At 44.8% G+C, this 23,980-nt stretch overlaps 1 protein-coding gene across 1 annotated transcript in view; it reads left to right on the top strand.

The window, feature by feature from the left end:
* Nucleotides 1-23,980, top strand: part of hmcn2 (hemicentin 2) — a gene marked incomplete at its 5' end in the record, with an annotated part of 69,461 nt that overhangs the window by 6,639 nt on the left and 38,842 nt on the right. Inside the window, 14 exons of the mRNA XM_079468123.1 lie at nt 6,142-6,313; nt 6,454-6,560; nt 6,641-6,761; nt 7,098-7,361; nt 7,585-7,729; nt 8,637-8,758; nt 8,982-9,254; nt 9,724-9,865; nt 10,382-10,509; nt 11,179-11,292; nt 13,626-13,784; nt 14,572-14,766; nt 22,590-22,685; nt 22,773-22,900. Coding sequence (XP_079324249.1) covers nt 6,142-6,313; nt 6,454-6,560; nt 6,641-6,761; nt 7,098-7,361; nt 7,585-7,729; nt 8,637-8,758; nt 8,982-9,254; nt 9,724-9,865; nt 10,382-10,509; nt 11,179-11,292; nt 13,626-13,784; nt 14,572-14,766; nt 22,590-22,685; nt 22,773-22,900 — 2,166 coding nt within the window. The remainder of the gene's footprint in view (nt 1-6,141; nt 6,314-6,453; nt 6,561-6,640; nt 6,762-7,097; nt 7,362-7,584; nt 7,730-8,636; nt 8,759-8,981; nt 9,255-9,723; nt 9,866-10,381; nt 10,510-11,178; nt 11,293-13,625; nt 13,785-14,571; nt 14,767-22,589; nt 22,686-22,772; nt 22,901-23,980) is intronic.

Genomic DNA, 23,980 nt, shown 5'->3' with positions numbered 1-23,980 from the left:
TTCTTTTGTGTTCCAAAGACTAATCGTCACATACAGGTTTTGAACAACATGAGGGTGATAAAATTTGTAAAAAACATTTATATTTTTGGGGATATCCCTTTAAGATATCTAATTTGGTCTTAGCTTTTTATATCACTATATTTGTATTTTAAGCAGAACAAAAATGCAAAGGGAAATGTTTTAAACGAAAAGGAAAATTTGTATCTTACACAAGTTTAGAAGTAAATGAAGATGCTTAGATATTTTCACCAGTAGACAAAAACAAAAATTACTAGTAAGACTGAGAACATTGTAGTAATCCAGGCATTTTCAATGTGCTGCAGCAAATCCTAAATCCGGCGAAACCCTCACGATTGACTTCCAAATCTAACCAGAATACCACTTCACTGATAAATAAGCTTAAAAGAGTTAAGTAAGCTTCAGCCGAATCAAATACACACAGCGCTTTGTCATTTTTTGGGAGAGAAATATGGCAAGAAGAAAGAGCAGAGCTTATTTTACTTAGTAATCCCGGATATGATCTATCATGCCTGCTCGCTCCAGCACAGCTGCCTGTCCAGGGCCGGCTCCAGGTTGGATGGCTCCAACAGACAGCTCTTTGTAAAGCTGAGGAAGGAGGCACCCCTTAAACAAAAGCCGGGGCTCGCCTTAATCACTGCAGCGATTTGCTGATAAAACTTCATGAAAGCATTTGTCGGTGCTTTAAACGCTCTATATTGCTTTGGATGAAATGGCAGGCAGGCCAAACTCGACATGTAGTTGGAGATTACTGTAGTGTTGGAAAGAAGAGCTTAAAATGAACGGAAACTCTTGTTTTCGATCTGATTTATCATTGTCCAAGGAGGTATAATGATGCTTCTGTCAGTGATGATGGACATTAGATCAGTTACACTAGTGGATTTGCTCTGATATGTTGTGGCCTGCAGGAGATTTGGAACCTGATGTTCCAAATATGGTAAGAGGCATATATTTCCTGCACAGGCTTGCAGTATTGGACCGATCAATATGCTCTGGTTAACTGGCCAATCATAGCACACCTCGCTTTTCAGAGTGATGAGCTTTGTAAAAAATCAGTCCGTTTCAGAGAGGCGGGGCAAAGAGGCCATACAAACATGCACAGTTTGTGGAAAATACAGCGTTTTTTAACCCTAAATGGTGTATACACATTGCATTACATCTAAAACATATGATAATATTCGTGTTATATGACCCCTTTAAAAACACATTCACATGCTCAGTTTAGATTAGTTTATTTACAAGAGTAGTGCACATTAAACAATGGCTGTAAATGTGGCAACATTAGCCAGAGAAGCTATTTTTATCTGTTTTGCTTGTTAGAATGTTTAAGGAGCAATGTGGAGATTTTAGCTGCATCTAGTGGTAAAGTTGTGAATTGCATCCAATAGCTCACTCCACCCCCCCCTTTAAAGGACTACAGTGGCTGACACAGAACAAAGATGGAGACACGTTTTTGCGTTGTTATTTTTCAAGACAATCGTTTGTCCATTTACGGCTGCTGAAGAAACAACATGGCGACTCCCATGCAAGGGGACCTGCGGTGTCTGTAGATAGAAATAGGTAATTCTAAGGTAATACAAATATAACACCTCATTATGTAAGGTCTTTATACACCTCTAAAGACTTGTGTATTTTATATTGCATTTCTGTCTATAGATCCTTTAAAAAATTACACACTAGAGAAATCAAGTCACATCATCAAGTTTGCACTACAAGGTTAATATCATTGCGGTTCTTCCAAATCTCTGGATTTCCAAATTCACTGTTTTACAGAAAATGTAAAAAAACTAAATACTGTGTAGTCAAAGATGACAATGCATACATATCTTTTGCATTTATATTGCATGGATTCGCATTTATAATGCGTCGGTCTGGACGGCCAAAGTGTCCCTTCTGGCCCCAAACAATAGTGACGCACCGGGAAAACGCCCAGAACTCCAGATGGCCAGTCCGCCCCTGTTATCCACGGAATTTGATCTGAATCTGATTGAATCTTAATTATCACATTCACAACCATAGCCCACAGGCTTTCCCCACCTAAGAGCATTGAGGAAAGACTGTCTGAGCCGTATTTAGCCAATGTAACATGATCCATTGTAGTCTAGATCTCCAGCTCTGTTTTGCCATAGGAGAACCTTTGTGACATCCCCTTTATGAGACAAAGACAAATGTATCTTCTCCTATGATGTCACAGAAAAAGACGGAGACAGGTGTCTAGGCCAGGGGTCAGCAACCCATGGCTCTCGAGCCGCATGTGGCTCTTTTGCCCCCCTGCTGCCGCTCCCTGCAGTCTTTATAAGATGGGTTTTGGTCGATCGGATCACAAGTGGACAAAAGAGGAACATACCCATTTCCACCTACTGCTGTAATCCTTCTATTTTGTCCACTTCTGTCCTGAGTTCTTAATGAAATATCTGAAAAAGCATACACATTTACTCAGCCATACACCCTTGCTGGGTAAATGTTTTGCTCCAGACAAATTTTATTTTAAAGGTTGCTGACCCCTGGTCTAGGCGGACCACCTGAAGTTAGTTAGGATCTCCGTTGTGAGCCATCGTATGTTGTCTTCAAAATGATTATGACCAAGTGTGGGAGCAAAGTATGAATTTGGTTCTCAGATGACATCCTCGGCTAGTCTCATCTTCAGACAGCACACCCACTGTGGTTGACTTCTCTTCCTGTCACCCGTGGGCGTTTATTCTTCTGTTTAAGAAAAAACCCTCCAAATATTTTTTATAAATATTTGCCGCGGTCATGGCCAGTTTATCCTCACTTGACCCCTCTCATCCTTTCCGTCTCTCCCTCTTTGCAATGCATTGCATTGGAAGCCGCTCGGTTGCCTCCTATTACAATTTGTCAAATCAGGCAAATTTGTCACGCTGGATGTGGTTTCAGCAATGTTTTTGATGATCCTTACAATTCTTCCGTCCATACACGTCGGGGCACAAGCATGCCCTTATCCAAACTCTAAGGGGACCATACATGTCGATTGACACAAATCCAATCTATCCCTTGCTCCCGAGAGATCTGCGCTGAAACAGCCGCTGGTTTGAGGCAGATGTAGGTCCTTGGTGAGTTTTTTGTTACTCTGTGGGGGATAGTTGCACATGTGGCACTCATTACAGCCGTTTCCAGTTGTAAACTCAGAGAGAAACCAGCTGCTGTCTACAGCCAGAGAGAGAGATGGAGAGAAAGAGTGAAATACAGAGGGTAGAATCTGAGTAATGAAATGATCAAAGGCTACGTTCACTCCAATTCGGTCTTGCATTCCTAAATGTATAAAGATGTGTTAAGTAAGCTTACATTTTAAGGGCTTACTAAAGCAATGTTTTCCTTCAGTGTTATGGACACAGAACGACCGTTACGGCTGTTATCAATATCGAAAGGTCAGAACGAAAACACACAGCTGCCTGTTAAGACGTTAATGTTTGGAATCTAAAAATATGACCCGTGAGGAAATGAAACCCCAACAGTTAACACTCTTTGTTTCCTTTATTGGTTAGACTAACTGATTTCGCTAATAAGCTGTTGGAAAATCAGGCATATCTTGTGAGTTTTCTCAGGTCAGTGATGTCTGATAACAGTTTCATTTCACAGGAGCAAACAGAAGTCTCATGAACCTGCACATCTGATATTTTATGTCTTTTATCCTCATTATCAACCAAGTGAGGCCAGTCATGTCCGTGTTTGATTATGTTTTTATTTGCTAATCATCTGGAATGGTTTTCTGCTTATCTTTTCTGCCGTGTAGATTTGTATCTCTTCGGCTCCGTGTTTGTGCAGTGAAAACAGAGCTCCTTTACTGTCTGGCTTGCTCTGTATAAATTTGATGGCTTGTCAGCCTGGAGATAGTTTGCATTCTCTGTCTGACAGTTAATCTGATCTCATTTCCTCACTGTTTAATAAGGTTGGGGTTGTGGCATACCTCTGTTGTGAGTGGATGATGTGTCGAGACCAATGAGAAGTCTACATGAACGGAGTGCAGTCAGTATTTCATCTCTTTGAATGGGTTCTTGTTGAAGTTAATCTGAGATGCACCAGACGTTTTCCTTTTAGTTTTGTTTGGTCAGTCTGGGTCATGAGGTACAACTGATGCAAATTTGGAAGCAGTTTGGAAGCAACCCGGGAATGCCTTTCAATGGATCGTAGCGAGGGGCTGCTCTGCCACTCACGACACCTCGGCCCAGAATCAGGTCTACGAGTCATTTGGCACCAGGTCTCTCACAAACTTGTGGTGTGTGTCGGTGCGTGTCGGGCCTTTCCTCGGTTGCTTGAAATATTTTATTTCAAGTTTTTTTTCTAAACATAACTTTATTCTCGAAGTTTATTGAGTTTATTCCTCGACATTTTATTTAGCCTTTTTCCCTCAAAAAACTGCGGGTTTAATCTTGCATTATAATGACTTTACTCTCGACATGGTTTTATAATTTTTTTATTGTTTGGCCCTAATACTTTTGAGTAATTTTGATATGTGGTCTTTTCCTTTAATTTTTTATTGGTTTATTCACATAAATTTAATTTATTTCAGTTTTTAGTTTAGTTTTTAACTTTCCAACAGAATTTCACACATTTCACATTTTTTTAATTATATTTAGGCCATTTTTCATATGATTTAAATAAATAATTGTATTTTTGAGTAAACCTTATTTATTATTTAAAGGTCCTTGTGTAATTTTTTAGATGATCTATTGATAGAAATGCAATATAATATACACTCGCCTAAAGGATTATTAGGAACACCTGTTCAATTTCTCATTAATGGAATTATCTAATCAACCAATCACATGGCAGTTGCTTCAATGGATTTAGGGGTGTCGTCCTGGTCAAGACAATCTCCTGAACTCCAAACTGAATGTCAGAATGGGAAAGAAAGGTGATTTAAGCAATTTTGAGCTTGGCATGGTTGTTGGTGCCAGACGGACCGGTCTGAGTATTTCACAATCTGCTCAATTACTGGGATTTTCACGCACAACCATTTCTAGGGTTTACAAAGAATAGTGTGAAAAGGGAAAAACATCCAGTATGCGGCAGTCCTGTGGGCGAAAATGCCTTGTTGATGCTAGAGGTCAGAGGAGAATGGGCCAACTGATTCAAGCTGATAGAAGAGCAACTTTGACTGAAATATTAACTCGTTACAACAGAGGTATGCAGCAAACCATTTGTGAAGCCACAACACGCACAACCTTGAGGCGGATGGGCTACAACAGCAGAAGACCCCACCGGGTACCACTCATCTCCACTACAAATAGGAAAAAGAGGCTACAATTTGCACAAGCTCACCAAATTTGGACAGTTGAAGACTGGAAAAATGTTGCCTGGTCTGATGAGATTTGATTTCTGTTGAGACATTCAGATGGTAGAGAATGTGAACATGGATCCATCATGCCTTGTTACCACTGTGCAGGCTGGTGGTGGTGTAATGGTGTGGGGGATGTTTTCTTGGCACACTTTAGGCCCCTTAGTGCCGATTGGGCATCGTTTAAATGCCACAGCCCACCTGAGCATTGTTTCTGACGATGTCCATCCCTTTATGACCACCATGTACCCATCCTCTGATGGATACTTCCAGCAGGATAATGCACCATGTCACAAAGCTCGAATCATTTCAAATTGGTTTCTTGAACATGACAATGAGTTCACTGTACTAAAATGGCCCCCACAGTCACCAGATCTCAACACAATAGAGCATCTTTGGGATGTGGTGGAACGGGAGTTTTTATGCCCTGGATGTGCATCACACAAATCTCCATCAACTGCAAGATGCTATCCTATCAATATGGGCCTATCAACATTTCTAAAGAAATTCAAACCTTGTTGAATCAATGCCACGTAGAATTAAGGCAGTTCTGAAGGCAAAGGGGGGTCAAACACAGTATTAGTATGGTGTTCCTAATAATCCTTTAGGTGAGTGTACATAGCTATGTCTTCAGAGGTGTATAAAGAGCTTAAACAATGAAGCGTTATGTTTTTATTACCTTAGAATAAGCTATTTCACCATGGGTCCTTTTGCATGTTATTCGCCATGTTCTGTCAGCAGTAGTAGTGTTTCGAAACTGGAGCTTTAAGACTATAAATTTAATGTAAATCAGTCAATTACTGTAAATTGTTGACTCATATTTGTAGGTTCTCAAATGGGTTGAGGAAACCGTCCAGGCCATGAAGGTCCACCTTCTCTCATCCGATCATGAGAACGCCCAGGAAACCCAGTGGGAAGTGCCCTTTGACCCCAGTCTAAAAGAGGTCACTGTTTCTTTAAGTGGTCCAGCACCACAAATTGAGCTCAGAGACCCTCTAGGTAAAACACACACACTTATTTTATACAGACCAGGTTTGCACTGAAAACATATCAACTAGTATGTGATTTGAAACACAGAGATGGGATTTGGGGCAAACATTCCTTCCTAAAACTTTATGATTTATAACCTGAAAAATTAGGTCGCACAGTTGGGGAAAGGCAGGGCCTGACGGAACTGCTCAACATCCCAAACTCAGCACGGGTGGTCAACCTGAAGAACCCTCGACCTGGACCGTGGACATTGAAGGTTATTACAGCACTGATCATTGTCTATTTAGTTATATAAATATTTTAGCTTTGGCCATTGAGACTTCCCTTCTTGTCTAGGTGAGCTGCAGTGGGCGGCACACGCTAAGAGTAACAGGTGTGAGTAATCTGGACTTCAGGGCAGGGTTTTCTAGTACGCCGGTCACAGAGTTTAACAGGACCAGAGAGAGGCCTATCAAAGGTACTGCAATCTAATCAGTTGTTCATCCTCATCTTGTCATTCAAAACCTTCATGACATTCTTTCTTCTGCAGAACACAAAAGAAGATATTTTGAAGAATATTGGTTAAGCAAATAACATTGGCCTCCATTGACTTCCATTGTATGTGCACAAATCCAATGAGAAATTTCTCAAAATATCCTCTTTTCTCTTCCAAAGAGGAAAGAGTCATATATTGATTTGAATGACATGAGAGTAAATCCAGATATTTTTGGAAGATTTTCAAAGAACTCTTAAATCCTGTACTGACACGTGTCTTTTAAAAACAACTAAGAATTATTGACCCAATATCTTCCAGGCATTCCAGCTCATGCGATTCTGAAGTGTTCAGGTCTAAAGCCTCCTGGGCTTGTTTCCAATATGGAGTTAATGTCGCTAGGGGGCCGCTCTCTGCGAACCATTCCTGTTCCTTTACCAGCTGATAGAGGAATCGGAGGTCTCTGGAGCATCCCAGAGTTCAGAACTCCCTCACAGAGCTTCTTTCTCAAAGTATATGGCAAAGATGGAGATGGCTACAACTTTCAGAGACTGTCAAGTGTCTCCTACACCAACATCATCCCGGGTGAGAGATGTTTTTGCATTAGCTGCGTTTTTCAATTTTTTTTATATTTTCCATTTTCTTTTTAATAATTTTATTATGGCCGGTTCTCTCTCGGAAAACAAAAGGGAAATGAAATAAGATGCATATAGATAGATAGATAAATTTAATCATTTCTATTACATTAAGCTATAATTACTTGTGATCAGCTAGTTCCTTTAACCTCTGACCCTCACACCCCCCACAGAGCCTCCATTGGTAAGCATGCCCAGTGTGGTGAAAGCGTTCTACATGCAGCCTGCGATGATTGACTGCTCTGTGAACAGTGACCTGCCCTATAAACTCAGATTCACCAGAGATGGAATCACGATAGGAGAGGAGGGAACCTATGAGTGAGTCCATCTTATTCTTACCTCTCTCAGTTTCAGGTATTGTATATTTCTAAAATCCTTATTTTATTCTGTTGAAAAGACCAGTATACTGTATATACTCTATTATATAACAGACTGTATCTCAAAACTTCCCTGTTCAGCAAACTTCTCAAAAACAGACTGGTTGACCACGACATGTCTATGCTTTACCACTATCTAGACCAGTATCAAACTAGCATGGACCAGCCTCAACATTTCTACTTACCTAAGCTGGTCTTTAAAACACGGTTTCACCCTTTCTTCTCTTTCTCCTGCCTCTCCAAACCCAAACATGTCCTAACACTTTTGCAGGCATTCTCTCCAGCGATATGACCTTAAATAAACACAACGGAGCAGATGTTAAAATGGACATCTGTTAAATGATTTTTTGCTCTGTTTGATACAGCGTGCTGACACGGGGCATTTGTTTACATTCAGAATTCAAACCAAGAAGGATCAGAGGGTTTACTGACATATCACTCCTGGAAGGGATGTGAGCAGCAGGGGTTGTGTACGTTACACAAAAGAAAGTCATCTTCCAAACTGAACAAAAGGCGTTGTTGTTGTTTTTTGTTCTACGTGGGGACTCTGTTTTGAATTACTGACATGAAATAATGTTGACTTATGGTGAAAGATATTCGGTGCGAGCTGGTTGTTATCGACTTCAAACTATCTTTTTTTCTTTTCATTTGCTGCTGTGTTTGTGCTTATATGTTCATATATCATTTGCAAAATCTTAAACTACATTTTCAGTCTAATTTAATCTTTGTTATCTATCTTACTCTTCTTCGTGAAGTGAATGTCTGTGTAATTTTAATGTGCATGACAGCGATCAAAGGCTCTAATTTATGACTCATCACTTCTTCCTGCTGTTTTCTTGTAATTGAAGGTCTTCCTTTAAAGCATCATGGGAAATTCCCCATGCCTCGGGTGATGATGAGGGAGCATATGAATGTGTGGCCCAGAGCACGGCGGGTATGGGGCGAGCTCTCACGCAACTCACTGTTAGAGGTATTGCACAAATTCAGATGCATCCAACATTTTCTCCACACTATCTTGCATTGACACCCATTGCCTCAGGATGAAAAGAAGGTTGTAATTTTCTGAATGAACGGAAATTGTAAATGAAAAATGGGAAAATAAATTTGTCGTGTTTGAATGATCTAAGAACAAATTACAAAACCATTTTCTTAAGTATTTTTGTCCCACAGTTAAAATACATTACTTTTTTCAGAGCCTCCTCCTATTCTGCACCCCACCGTGAATGTGACCTCATCCCCTGGTGCATCGGCCATACTGTCGTGCCAGGTTCATGGCTCCGTGCGGCACAATCTGACCTGGTATCGGGCCGGCACCGCTTTATCATCGCGCTCAGGGAGGGTGAAAGTGCTGGCCAACTCCTCTCTGGAGATAAGATGGGTTCGCACCCAGGACGCAGGACCCTATCAGTGCAGAGCCGCAAACGCACACGGAGAGAGTCAGGCTGTCGTGTGGCTGGTGGTCTTAGGTACTGTACACCACCTGGTTGAACAATCAACTCTTGTGGTCTCATGAGTCCAACGGTCATGTGTTTTCCATTACAACCCTCTAAACCACAGCACAAATTCAACACAGCAAGCAAGAATGAGCCCAGCATGTTTCAAATAAGAGAGACGAATGCGATCTTGGATTGGCAGGTCCTTTTAGACACAAGTATTCAAGTTGAACAACAAGCTGAACAAATCAGAGATGTTTATCTCATTGGGAATGATGTTTAGCATGTGCAGTTATGCTACCACAGATATTATCCCAACGTGTTTTCAGTGCCCAATCTTTTTTTTTACTTTTTCTACAAAACCATAAGCTTTTCCCACCCCCAAAAAGAATCTTTCACATACATATTAAAGCATTCGGTTTGGATGAGTAAATATTGACAGAATTTAAAATTTTCTCTAGGCATGGGTATTATTCATCATGCGTTTCTGTTTTCTTTACAGATGCCCCGTCTGTGGTTGTTTCTCCTCAGACACAAAGCTTCTCTCTGGGTGCAGAGCTTCACATCTCCTGTTCTGTATCAGGATCGCCGCCTCCGAAGGTTTTCTGGAGCCATGGCAACATATTTCTTACCAACAACCATCGGTAGTCGATCAGCTTCCCTCCTTTTCTATACATCTGTTTATTGCAAAATGTGTTGTTTTCCAGTGATAATATATTAAATCCTAAAATGAAGATACATTTAATTGAGACTTGTCTTGAGATTCGGTCACTATTCTGAAAATGCATCAGAATTTTGTGGGTTTCTCCTTAAAACAAAAAATATCTACCAATGGGGTAGGAAAAATAAATTCTGATTGTTGATGCTTGAACAATATCTTTTCATGTTGCCAGATATTTCTTTCTCGTTTTACCATAAACCTGATTAAGTTGTTTATATTTCCTTAAATGAATTATTTATATTCCAGTCCGGTTAGAGCAAACCATTAACCATTATACTTTGGTGTACAGATTCAAATAAATCAAATTTGCTTTAGTCCAAAGTCAGTTTGATGTTAAGAAAATGCTAGTGCTTCAGTTTGAAAAGCTTTACACACAACTGTGTCTGTAATATAATAATATCAACACTTGTGGTTAATGTTTCCTCTACTGTGGTTTCAGAATGAGCATCTCTGAGTCTGGCACTCTCACAATCAGAAGAGCTGCCCCTGAGGATGCTGGGAACTATACGTGCCTGGCCACCAACCAGGCTGGCACTGCCTCCCAGTCTGTTACCATCAGTTATGCAGGTGGGTGCTGGAATCGGTGGTTGTGTTAAAATGCTTTTATCTGCTAGTAAACCAGTCAGAACGTGCCGACTCAAAGACAGGCGAGGATGAGGAAAATTGTGGGGTTATGCAAGTCCTTCTGTTTGAGTTGTATGCAGTTTAAAAATAAATGTTGCTTGTGTGTGTAAATTGTATCCTTATTGATTACGTAAATGTGATTTGGCATTTTGAGGAATAGCGCAAGCTAGCTCCGCCCCTACTCCTCCCCTAAGCTTCTGCTGCATCTTTCTATGAATTTCATTGAATTAAATGACTTATAAAATTCCCAGAATGTCATTCTCAATCCGACAGTTTAAAAGCCAAATACTTTACGTTTTATAGACATCTCCTTAAAGAGACATGAATTGTTAGCCAACAGAAAGTATTCCCCACAAGCCTCCACTTGTTATACTGAGAATGCTTCGAAGAGCATCATGGTTGCCTTAGTGAAAGCAAAGATTTCGGACCTTGGTCTTTTTTATCTCTCTTTTGCCTCTTGAATAATGTATCATAAGTTAATGGCTCTTTCTTGCCCTTAGTACAGTCAATGTTATTTCATAAATGCACTAAAGGGGCTTCATAGAGAATCTAATAGCATAATAATGTTAAGTCGATTCGTTTTAATTTATGTCCCGGTTGTTGTCGTCTCAGCTAGTCCAAGCATCTCGCTGACACAGCAGGTGGTGCTGGTTGTTACTGGCGGAGATGCCACTCTTGAATGTCACGCTTCTGGCACGCCCCCTCCGACAGTGACATGGAAAAAAGGTAAATAATTTCTCTCAGAATTAAACCAAGAGTATTTAAGATCTTATGCAGTCCAATTGTATTGGCTTATTCCAGAGGAATATGCCATTGTTCAAAAGTTTTCTTCTAGTGTCCTGGAGATCCAATTGAGTTTAATTTAAGAATCAGCTTTGTCCCAGAAGTTTCTTCTAAATTTCTTTCTACAAAAAAGAAGAAACAACACCTGTTGACATGCTATAAACATAATTTAAAATAAAACAATTTGGTTCGATTGAAATTGCCATTGTTGAAATTTCTTGTGAAATTGTAGTGGAGGCTCATGTGAGATCACAGGCATCTGTTTTCGTATCCAATAACCCAATAAGCCGGGTACTTAAAGGAGTAGTTTATCCATAAATAATGATGTCATTATTTATCCCTGTGTCGCTCGAACCTCTGATGGCTTTCTTTGAAACCAAAACGCAAAAGTTTGTTTTTCTGGTTACAATGGGGGTGAATTGTGACTCAAGTCACCAAAATGTTATAAAATAACCACCAAGGTGTGAAGGCATATGATGGTGAAAAGAAATGACATGCATTATTTGATACAGTTTTTGACTTTTGCTGTTTTTGATGTTGTGTATATCATGTTTAAGTTGTTACGCAACAGACAGAATCGACCACACTCTTTGAAAGGATGTGTTAAAACAGACACAAACCGTGTTAAATTCTGACACATCTATGGGTGAGTTCTGGGAGACGCGTGTTGTGCTATTTTTTACACATTTACTCTGTTAATGATTAATTATTTTTATTTGACACAAAAATCATGACAATAAAAAATGAACTTCATTACATGTATTAACATCAATCCTTTACAAAGTACAGCTTTAGTCAGTCCAGTAGCCAATGACCCAGAAGTCACTGGAAGATCATTACCAAATAGTTCCATTTGCTGTGTAATAAAAAAAATAATGTTAACATTTAGACATAACACAAAATTACACAAAACAACATTACATTAATAAAGTGTAAAATATCTAACATTTCTGTCACAAAACGTTGTCTTTCGTGTGTAAATATAAGTTTAGAAACGGTTCACTTAACTCAGAATTACTGTCACCAGCGGGAGGTGACCGTCTTCTCTCAGGCAAATAGGCGGTTATTTGATGAGCACGAGCGATTTGAAGGTGACATGCATTCCGTTGTACATCACCTAATCCTTCAGAAAGTGTCTAAACAAAGTTATGATTAAAATACATTTCTATCACAAAACGTTGCCTTTCTTGTGTAAATATAAGTTTAGAAACGTTTCAAGTGTAACTTACCTCAGAATTACTGTCACCAGCGGTCTTCTCGCAGGCAAAAGGCGTTTTGTGACGAGCAGAGCACCAGCGATGTGAATAAAACAGGATAAAAGGGCTGCTGTTCAGGAAATTTTTCTAAAATTAAATATCTGTAAAAGCTACACTGAACGTGTGTTAAGCAGATCAGTCTACACAAAGTGTGTTGAATGGTGTGACAAATGAATAAGATGTGTTAATTGTAACCTACACATAACTACTGTGTAAAACAGATAAACCCTTTCAACACAATTTTTATTAATATTGACACAAAAGTAGTATAGGGGAGTGCTACACATAATTTGTGTAATTTTTCTACACATTCGTATTAAGAGTGGACTAGCATCATGAGAAGCATCAGACATGGATCAAAAACTTTGTTTCACATTAAAGTGTAGATTTTCTTTTCTTTCACCTTAACCTGTTGTTAAGAATCCAGGATAATTGAAACATACATTATGAGCTAATCTAATCTATTTGTGTCTTTTTGAAGCTTTGGGGATCACAATTTTCTTCTTTTATAACCCAAAACAACACTTTAACAATAAATAAATCATATTCTAAATATCACAGAAAGTTCATATATAAAGGGATAGTTCACCCAAAAAGGAAAATCCTTTCATCATTTTATTTTTTCTGCTGAACACATAAGAAGATCATTTAATGAAAGTTGGTAACCGAACAGCACTATTCTATTGTATGGACACAAAACCAATGCAAGTGAATGGGTCGTGCTGATTACCAACATTCTTCAAAATATCGTCTTTTTGTGTTCTGCAGAGGAAAGAAAGTCAATCACATGACAATGACGAGAAGGTGAGTAAATGATGACAGAATCTTTGGTGAACTATCACTTTAAGCAAAATATTACTTTCTATCTGATGATAAGATTAGATTAAGATGATAAGTGTGCAGATGTAAGAGCGCTGCATAGAAAAGACAAGTACACACAACAAGAAGTTTTCCATGTGCTTTCAGCTTTCAAAACATTGGCTTCGTACCTTCTTTAAGTTTTACACCATCTGTCTTCAGGAGATCTTGATCTGGGGACAGTGCCATTTGCAGAACAGGATGTCCATCGTGGAACATTGCATATCCGAGGGGTTCAGGAACTGGATGCTGGAGAGTATACCTGTGTGGCCACAAACACTGCTGGCTCCACATCTGCTGTGGTCAGGCTGGAGGTGGGAGGTGAGAACATAAGTCCACAACCGCAATACATGATAGCTGCTACAATACGATAGAAAATCACCATACTGTTTTACATTGTGTTTCATTTATTGGGCTAAGTGACTGAGCATTTCGATTTATTTTCCAAAACTTTGAACCGCACATAGTTCATAGCATAAATCAAAGACCTTGGATAATACTGTTTGATTTTCAGCAGAGCAAAACCCCCATAAGCTTCCAAACCACAAGTGGAAAGGTTCCCCCGCACTGTTGCAGGGTGTGAAATTTGGAGAGCAAATGTTGGTTTCAATAACTTCATATTTGGAAATGTTCCTTTTATACTGCCTTTGACAACAGTCTCAGACTCCCAGTAGCTCCCACGGATACTTTACGAGCTGCTCTGACAGATCCAAAACCAGACCATAATGTTTATTAAGAGCTGGTCTTTCATAGCTTTTGTACTATATATGATGTATAGGGGAAATATCTTGTGGAATGCTGTGTAGTATATTTTTCACGTCCATATTTTCCACCTTTGATGGTATGACAGTCATGTCATGTAAATTTAAAACAGCAGAAGGTTTGTTTATACCTTACAGAAAAGCCACATCGATCTCACATGTGTGCAAAATCACAGGTAATTACTTATTGAAAGTTTTTGTTAAAAAATGTAACTACTAATAAACAAAAACATAAATGGCATTAGAGAACTTAAACTAGATTTTGAAGGAGTCAAAAACAACTGAAATCTGCCAAATGCTCCAACACTATATTTCTAAAACATTTAATGGCTCTTCATCTTTTGCAGCTGCTCCTGCATTCTCAGTGTCCCCTGTGGATGTAACAGCCAGCGTGGGTGATAACATTACTCTGTCGTGCATCGCCCGCGGTTTCCCCACACCCTCTCTGACATGGAGACGCCAGGACGGGCGGCCCATTTTTGTCAAGTTGTCAGGCCACGCAGGCACATCTCAGCTGCCTTCTGGTGCCCTTCACATTCAGAGTGAGTAAACATATCTTTCAATACATGTTTGGGGAGGACGGTTGCTGGTACTGAAGCAGACCACCACACGAGATCCCGTTCCATCGATGTTATTTTAGGTTTTGACATGGAGTGGAGGTGGTTCAGAAACCCACTACTGAGAAACTGAAAGTCAGAGCTGACAGCTTCTTCTTTCTCAGAGGATGAGAAGAGAAACCTGGATGGGATGGTCTCTTTACCCAAGGGGGTTGGGTGGGATAAAAAGTCAAACCGCAAGTCACAACACTGAAGCTTCTGGCAGAACAGGGAACTGCTTATGGATAAAGTGGATGTTTATAGCCGCAATAATTTTATTGGACGACCGCTACAGAGTTGAGCTGCACGTCTGCTGTTGGCTGACCTGGTTACTAAAAGCATTAAGAGCATGTGGTGCTGTTCGCACCTGCCTCTGAGTGGGTGTGTTTAAAGACCTGTGTGTGTAGTCAAAATGGGTTTTAACAGAGAGAGATTCAGCCGAACGGTTTAAAGGGTACACAAATGCAATCGAGGCCATCACTTTTTAGAAGAACATGTAAACATGGTTGTTTTGTAAATAAAGACACAATCTTTGTTATGTAATGTATCACATTTTGTATTGATGCAACAGCTACAATTGTGAGTGCACATTCCATCCATGCAAACTCTTAAGAGCTCTTGAAAGCTAAAACGCTAAACACAGCTTTCGTTGTTCCCTTTCTGTCGGTCTCTCGACGTTGTGTCGACAGAATGGGGTTTGACTTGAGAACCTACCTTCTCTGACTGACTTGAACAGGCCAATGAAAATTGGTGAATGAAATTTGCATGCCGGACTCCGCCCCCGGATATCCGGGTATAAAAGGGAGCCGGCGTGCCGCATTCATTCACCTTTTGTTCTTCGGAGCCTTCGCATCCTGATGCTGACGACTCTGCAGACAATTTCTACGTGTTGCTGGTCTTACGACGTGGTGCAGCGGACTGTCCCCTGGGCGTCTCGGCAACTGCCAAAGCGTCTCTCTAAAGAGCGAGCCCTTTTCAGGGCTTAATATTTCTACAGCGCGGCATGTCCCGCTGTGCTCGTGGGTGCGGCGCACTCATCGAGGAAGGGGACGGACACGATGTCTGCCTCAGGTGTCTGGGACTCCAGCACGCTGAGGCGGCATTTGTGGATACATCTTGCCCGCACTGCGGGCGGATGGTGATTCAGACATTGCGGTCACGGGTGGCTGCGTTCTTGCGAGAATCAGCCACCACCTCGAGTGCTTCCCGTTCTGTGGCAGCAGTGGCATCAGCCCTGCCGTCCGCTTCGGCGAGCACCGAGGGTGATTTGGGAATTACCGTGAGCCTCAATCCGTCAGCCACCGGCTCGCGGACCGTTCACGCCCCACCTCGCTCGTCTGACCGTCCCGGAAGAGGCGGTACGCCGCCTTGTTCCTCCGTCACGCACTCGGACACGGGGCGTGACGACGATGAGATGTCGCTCGCAGCATCGGAGGGCGACCTCCTGGCATCCGACCCCGACGAGTCCTTGGAGCTTCCTCCCCCGGGGGGTCGAGCTCAGGATGAAGCGGACGTCGAGATGTCAGCCATGCTTTCCCGGGCCGCCGCGAGTATTGGGCTGCAGTGCACCGCATCGCCTCTCCCCCAACGCTCGCGGTTGGATACATGGTATCTCGGGACCGGCCGTGACTCTAAGCCACGGTCGGCCCCGGTACCATTTTTTCCGGAGGTGCATGAGGAGCTCAGTCGGACTTGGAACGCCCCCTTTTCGGCGGGTGCACGTCAGACTGGCTCGGTCGCCCTGACTTCCCTCGATGACGGGGCAGCTAAGGGCTACGTCGACATCCCTCAGGTGGAACGTGCAGTCGCGGTGCACCTGTGCCCGCAGACAGCTGCCACCTGGAGAGATCGACCAAGGCTCCCTTCCAAGGCTTGTAAGTTTCCGGCATCGCTGGTGTCGAAGGCTTACAACGCTGCGGGTCAAGCTGCCTCGGCTCTTCACGCCATGGCCATCCTGCAGGTCCATCAGGCCAAGGCGTTGAAGGAGTTGCACGAGGGAAAGTCCGACCCAGGGCTAATGCAGGAGCTCCGCACTGCCACTGACCTCGCTCTCCGGGCGACGAAGGTGACGGCGCGAGCCCTGGGTCGTACGATGTCCACACTGGTGGTCCAGGAGAGACACCTTTGGCTCAACCTTGCGCAGATGCGGGACGCTGAGAAGGTTCGCTTTCTCGACGCTCCCATCGCGCAGGGTGGGCTGTTTGGTGATACGGTCGAGGACTTCTCTCAGCAGTTCTCGACTGTAAAGAAGCAGACGGAGGCGATTAAAACATATCCTGCCCCGCCGCGACCCGGCCGCCTATCGTCCGTCGAGGTCCCGCGCGGCGTCTGCTTCCCAGCAGCCCCGCCCCTCTCCGACTCAGACTCCGGCCCCAGCGCCCCCTGCACAGGCGGCCTCCCGGAGAAGGACGTCGAAGAGGAGAGCACCATCCCGTCACCAACCTCCGCGGAAGCAGAAGCGTTCCTGACGGGGTGAACCCAGGGAGATCGAGTCCACCGGGCCCGACCCAGGCAACTACATCGCTGGAGGGTCGGATTGGGACGGTGCCTGCCCCACATTCTCACGAAAAGAGCTGTCTCTCCCCCTGGGTCTTCTCACAGCCGCTCTCACCCTCCGCAGGACGGTGCTCGGCTACCCCACGTTGTGTTTCGGCGAGACACGCGGTTGGGTATAACTCTCAGTGGCCACCAGCACCCTCAGTCAGACGGTGCGGTATGCCACGATATCGCCCGACAGGCACCTCGGCAGAGCCGCTCTCCTCCCCGGGGCCCCCCCCGCGTCGAGGGAGCCGTACTGCCAGCCATCGAACCATCCCCCACGGGGGCAATGACTCAGATCGAACCTCTGGTCCCCCTGTCTCGGTACCTGGGAGCCTGGTTGGCTCTTCCCAGACCAGCACGGTGGCTAGAGAGAACGATCCGTCTCGGCTATGCGATTCAGTTCGCCAAGCGCCCACCCAAGTTTCGGGGCATCCTCTTCACATCAGTGGGAGTAGATGCTCCCGTGCTTCGGGCCGAGGTCGCTACCCTTCTGGCGAAGGGGGCGGTCGAGCTCGTCCCTCTGGCCGAGATGTACTCCGGGTTTTACAGCCCGTATTTCATTGTCCCCAAGAAAAGTGGCGGGTTGCGCCCCATCTTGGACCTGCGTACCCTGAACAAGCACCTACACAAGCTGCCGTTCAGGATGCTAACGCAGAAGCGCATTCTGACGTCCGTCAGGCGTCAGGATTGGTTCATGGCGATCGACCTGAAGGACGCGTACTTCCATGTGTCCATCCTCCCTCGTCACCGGCCGTTCCTACGGTTCGCTTTCGAGGGACAGGCATATCAGTACCGCGTCCTCCCATTTGGTCTGTCCCTGTCTCCTCGAGTCTTTACGAAGGTCGTGGAGGCCGCCCTCACTCCCCTCAGGGAGCAGGGGGTGCGCATACTCAACTATCTCGACGACTGGCTCATCTTGGCGCACTCGCGAGATCTGTTGTGTACACACAGGGACCTGGTGCTCCGGCACCTAGACCATTTGGGGTTACAGGTCAACCGAGAGAAGAGCAAGCTCTCCCCTGTGCAGAGCATCCTCTTCCTCGGCATGGAACTCGACTCTGTCTCCATGTCTGCACGTCTTTCTTCCGAGCGTGCTCAGTCAGTGCTGACCTGCCTGAGGAACTTCAGGCAGCAGCCAGCGGTCCCGCTGAAACTTTTTCAGAGGCTCCTGGGACACATGGCGTCCTCGGCGGGGGTGGTCCCCCTCGGGTTGATGCACATGAGACCGCTACAGCACTGGCTACAGAGCAGAGTTCCTTGGAGTGCGTGGCACACCGGCAACAGGCGCGTCTCGATCACGCCCTTCTGCCGGCGCACCCTAACCCCTTGGTCTTCAATGACCTTTTTACGGACAGGGGTCCCTCTTGGGCAGGTGTCGAGGCGCGTCGTGGTGACGACAGACGCCTCCCTGCAGGGTTGGGGTGCTGTGTGCAACGGGCACGCAGTGTCGGGTCTTTGGACGGGCCCCCGCCTGCGCTGGCATATCAATCGCCTAGAGTTGTTGGCGGTGCTGCTTGCACTGAGGAAGTTCCGCCCCCTCGTGCAGGACAAGCATGTGCTGGTCCGGTCGGACAGCACGACTGCGGTGGCGTATATCAACCGACAGGGTGGTATTCGTTCACGGCAGCTATCGCAACTCGCCCGACGCCTCCTCCTGTGGAGCCAGCAGGTGACGAAGTCCCTGTTAGCCACTCACATCCCGGGCGACCTGAACCAGACAGCCGATGCGCTCTCTCGTCAGTCGACGCCCCGTGGAGAGTCCAGCTCATTTGGGTGCAGTTCGGGCAGGCACAGGTGGATCTGTTCGCCTCCCTGGACACCACCCATTGCCCGCTTTGGTACTCCCTGACCGAGGGCCCCCTCGGCACGGATGCCCTGGCGCACAGCTGGCCGCGGGACAAGCGGAAGTACGCCTTCCCCCCAGTGAGCCTCATTGCACACGTCTTGTGCAAAGTCAGGGAAGAGGAGCATCAAGTGCTACTAGTTGCGCCTTACTGGCCCAACCGGACTTGGTTCTCGGAGCTAATGCTCCTGACGACAACTCCCCCCTGGCCGATTCCCCTGACGAAGGACCTTCTTTCTCAGGGGAAGGGCACGTTGTGGCATCCGAGACCAGACCTCTGGAACCTCCATGTCTGGCCCCTGGACGGGACGAGGAGATCCTGAGTGGTCTACCCCCAGCGGTGGTAGAGACCATTGTTCAGGCTAGGGCCCCAGCCACGAGGCGGTTATACGCTTTTAAGTGGCGCCTCTTCTCATCCTGGTGTTCTTCTCGCGGAGAAGACCCACGGATATGCTCGATCGGGAGCGTGCTGTCCTTCCTGCAGTCGAGACTCGAGAACAATCTCTCCCCTTCCACGCTGGAAGTGTATGTAGCCGCAATTGCCGCTCATCACGAACCAGTTAGTGGGAAGTCTCTGGGACAGCACGACCTGGTCGTTAGGTTCCTGAGGGGCGCGAGGAGGCTGAATTCAGCCCGTCCGCGCCCCGTTCCCTCTTGGGACCTCAATGTGGTCCTGGCGGGCCCCCAGAGGCCCCCCACGTCGAGCCCCTTGAAGATGCCGCTCTTTCTCATCTCTCGATGAAGACGGCTCTCCTAGTGGCGCTCGCCAAGAGGGTAGGGGACCTACATGCATTTTTCGTGGCCACGGATTGCCTAGAGTTCGGGCCTGGTCAATCTCACGTTATCCTGAGACCCCGGCCTGGCTACGTGCCCAAAGTTCCCACCACTCCCTTTCGGGACCAGGTGGTGAACCTGCAGGCGCTCCCTTCTGGGGAGGAAGACCCAACCCCTTCCGTGTTGTGTCCAGTGCGCGCGCTGCGCCTCTGCCTGGACCGCACGCAGAGCGTCTGGAGCTCTGAGCAGCTTGTTTGTCTGTTTTGGGAGGTCAGCACAAGGGGAGGGCTGTCTCCAAACAGAGGTTGGCGCACTGGATCGTGGACGCCATCAATGGCTTACCGATCACAGGATCTCCCGTGCCCGCTTGCAGTGACGACACACTCCACCAGGGGTGTGGCCTCCTCGTGGGCACTGGCGCAGGGCGCCCCTCTGGCAGACATATGTAGAGCTGCGGGTTGGGCTACGCCCAGCACCTTCGCGAGGTTCTACAGCCTCCGCGTGGAACCGGTATCTGCCAGAGTCTTACGAGACACCGCCAGGTAAGTCCGGCAGCCGGTGGGCGTACGCCTGCGATAGCACTCCTCCATAGGTGAGACGTGGTGCTATCCAGCCTCCCCTCTTCCCCCCACGTGGGCGAAGAGTAGGCATTCCATCCATCACTAAGCACTCCTCGGCGGCGGGCTCGGCGGAGCAGCCCTGCCTCCCTTGGCCTGTTTCTGAGCTCTAGCAGTGACTCAAACACGGCCTAGTGCTCCACACGTAGTAACCCCCCCACAGGGTGGTTCCGTCTGTCGTCTTCTCATGAATGGCTCTCAATCGATGGCCCATGACCTCTCCCAGGTGTACTTCACCTGCTCGCGACACCATCTCGTGTCTGCATGTCTCCCACGTGCTCTCCCCTATCCCGTGAGACCGTGTGTGAATCTCCACTAAAGCTCCTCCCTGCGGTAGGAAGTGGTCTCCGTAGCGCGTTCCCCCAGGAGGGAATGACGCTTCCCAGTGGCCTTACGGTGCCGGGCGGCTTCTCGCTGTTAAGAGAACTAGGCCGCCGTCCGTGACGGCCGGTGGAAGGGGCTCCCATCTTTTTTGAAAGCTCTGGACTCCTTCCCTTCCGCTGGAAGGTTGCAATTCATGCTAAGCGCTCACGTCTGACACGCCCAGGCCAGTCAGCGTCGCTTCGCGAGGAATTGTGACGCGGCACAGCGCTGTGGCGTTTTCCGAGGAACCCCATTCTGTCGACACAACGTCGAGAGACCGACAGAAAGGGAACGTCTCGGTTACGTATGTAACCTCCGTTCCCTGATGGAGGGAACGAGACGTTGTGTCCTTCATGCCACAACACTGGCCGCCCGCTGCAGCAGTCGGGGCAAGATCCTCAGGCTCCTCAGCACAAAAGGTGAATGAATGCGGCACGCCGCCTCCCTTTTATACCCGGATATCCGGGGGCGGAGTCCGGCATGCAAATTTCATTCGCCAATTTTCATTGGCCTGTTCAAGTCAGTCAGAGAAGGTAGGTTCTCAAGTCAAACCCCATTCTGTCGACACAACGTCTCGTTCCCTCCATCAGGGAACGGAGGTTACATACGTAACCGAGACGTTTTCAATAATTGGACAGTTACATCTGTAAAGTAGTATGCGTTTAATGCAGGAATGAATTACCGCAAATGAAGTTTGGTCTGTCATCGCAATGGAATTAACAGCTTTGCTTCTTATTGTAAGAAAATCTGCATGGCCATAAATATTCATAAATTTTCGCAGGGACATATTGAGTTTTTTTTCGCAAACCTGAACATGTTTAAGTCGGAAGCTTATATCTGTAACAAACATGCAGATAATAGGCTGTGTCATTATAAAGCATTCAAAATAATTTATATCATTAATCATGTCCGTCACCACACACACAGCCACGATTATCAAATGATCACAATTATTTTCAGTTTTTCTGAATTTGCAATTTCTATGTGTTTAGGTAAAATTGACATTTTTGTTTCATTCTGTGAACTATACTAACAATATTTTCCCAAATTCCAAATAAAAATATTGGTACAATTTGCATTTATTTGCAGAAAATGAAAACTGGAGAAACAGGTTAAAATAACATAAAGGATGCTCAGTATTTTCAGACCTCAAATACTGCAAAAAAGTTCACATTCTCTTTTAAGAAATACAACAATAATATTTCTACGTGTATTTAGGAAGAGTTCAAAAATATCTTTTTATGTTATAACATGGATTCTTATCACAGTTTAATAAGAATTAATGTCTTGTCATGCTGTCAGTCTTTTACATTCCTATTGACATTGTCAGTCTTGAGGTTTGATTGTGTTGAAACCAAACAAAGTCAGAAGACTGTCAGTCAACAGACACTGGTGTCTGATCCGGTCCTCTTTGTAGTTGCTTTTCTAGTTCAGTCTGACAGGATCATGACAGCCCCATGTCTTTGGTCCTAGCCCCTTGCTTCCTTATTCATTATACTGTTATCAGTTGATACATTGAACTATCAAAAACCTTAATATTAACTTTAATGATCTAAATGTTTATAAGCTTCATTACACAAGAGTCCATTTCATTATAAACAGTGCCGTTCTTTTCACTCCCTCAATTGCAGGTGTTTGGGTGGACGATGAAGGTGTATATGTGTGCGAGGCTAAAAACCAGTTTGGATCCAACAAGGCACAAGCAAGACTCACTGTAACTGGTTTAGGTGTGCAGGGTTCTCACCAATATGTCAAATATTCATCAAGAAGTCTAGAAATGGGTCTTGTGTGAAATGTCACTTTCTTGTTTACAGAACCACCGTTATTAGCTGAGGGTTCCCCAGCTGTTACAGTTCTCAACGGTCAGACATTGAACATTCCCTGCATGTTACTGGATGGGATTCCGCTTCCCGAGAGAGTCTGGTCGCACAATGGAAAACAAGTGGGTGATGCAGCATTTTATCAAAGCTGGACATTTTTGATGACATGAGTAAGGACACAACAAGGATGATGGCTATGACTATAAAGAAAAAAACTCCACTATTCATTTAAGAGAATAGTTGAGTCTACAGCATAACTATAAGACTAACGAATAAGACAACAAGAACAATATTGGATATGCTCGATCGGGAGCGTGCTGTCCTTCCTGCAGTCGAGACTCGAGAACAATCTCTCCCCTTCCACGCTGGAAGTGTATGTAGCCGCAATTGCCGCTCATCACGAACCAGTTAGTGGGAAGTCTCTGGGACAGCACGACCTGGTCGTTAGGTTCCTGAGGGGCGCGAGGAGGCTGAATTGTGTGGGTGATGCAGCATTTTATCAAAGCTGGACATTTTTGATGACATGAGTAAGGACACAACAAGGATGATGGCTATGACTATAAAGAAAAAAACTCCACTATTCATTTAAGAGAATAGTTGAGTCTACAGCATAACTATAAGACTAACGAATAAGACAACAAGAACAATATTGTTTGCATCACTTTTAGAGCCTAATTTTTTCAAGCTGATGCATGAAAAAACATAAACATCCATTCAAAATCTATGACAACTTAAAGGACTTCATCACACTTAAAAAAAATAAACATAATGCTATGACCAATGGACCACTGGCAAAGTGACAAAGTTGAGGATAGTAAATTGATCTCATTGGTCTAAAATCACAGTTTACATATCTCTTAATAACTGAATTTGTACATGAAATAAATTATATTTTATTGTAATTGGATAACATCGTACTGCTTTTCTCACTACTGATTTCTGGAGACTGTTCCAAAAAAATATGTATTACCAGCCTATTGTATTACTGTTACTACAGTTATGCATGATTATCCTATTTATAGGATATAAACATCGTTAGGTTCCTGAGGGGCGCGAGGAGGCTGAAAAGTTAAGTGGGTGATGCAGCATTTTATCAAAGCTGGACATTTTTGATGACATGAGTAAGGACACAACAAGGATGATGGCTATGACTATAAAGAAAAAAACTCCACTATTCATTTAAGAGAATAGTTGAGTCTACA

Source organism: Barbatula barbatula (genome assembly GCF_947034865.1).
Source record: "Barbatula barbatula genome assembly, chromosome: 11".
In the NCBI taxonomy this organism is placed as follows: domain Eukaryota; kingdom Metazoa; phylum Chordata; class Actinopteri; order Cypriniformes; family Nemacheilidae; genus Barbatula; species Barbatula barbatula.
Note: the sequence above shows the minus strand (reverse complement) of the source record. Positions and strands in the feature narration are given on the sequence as shown.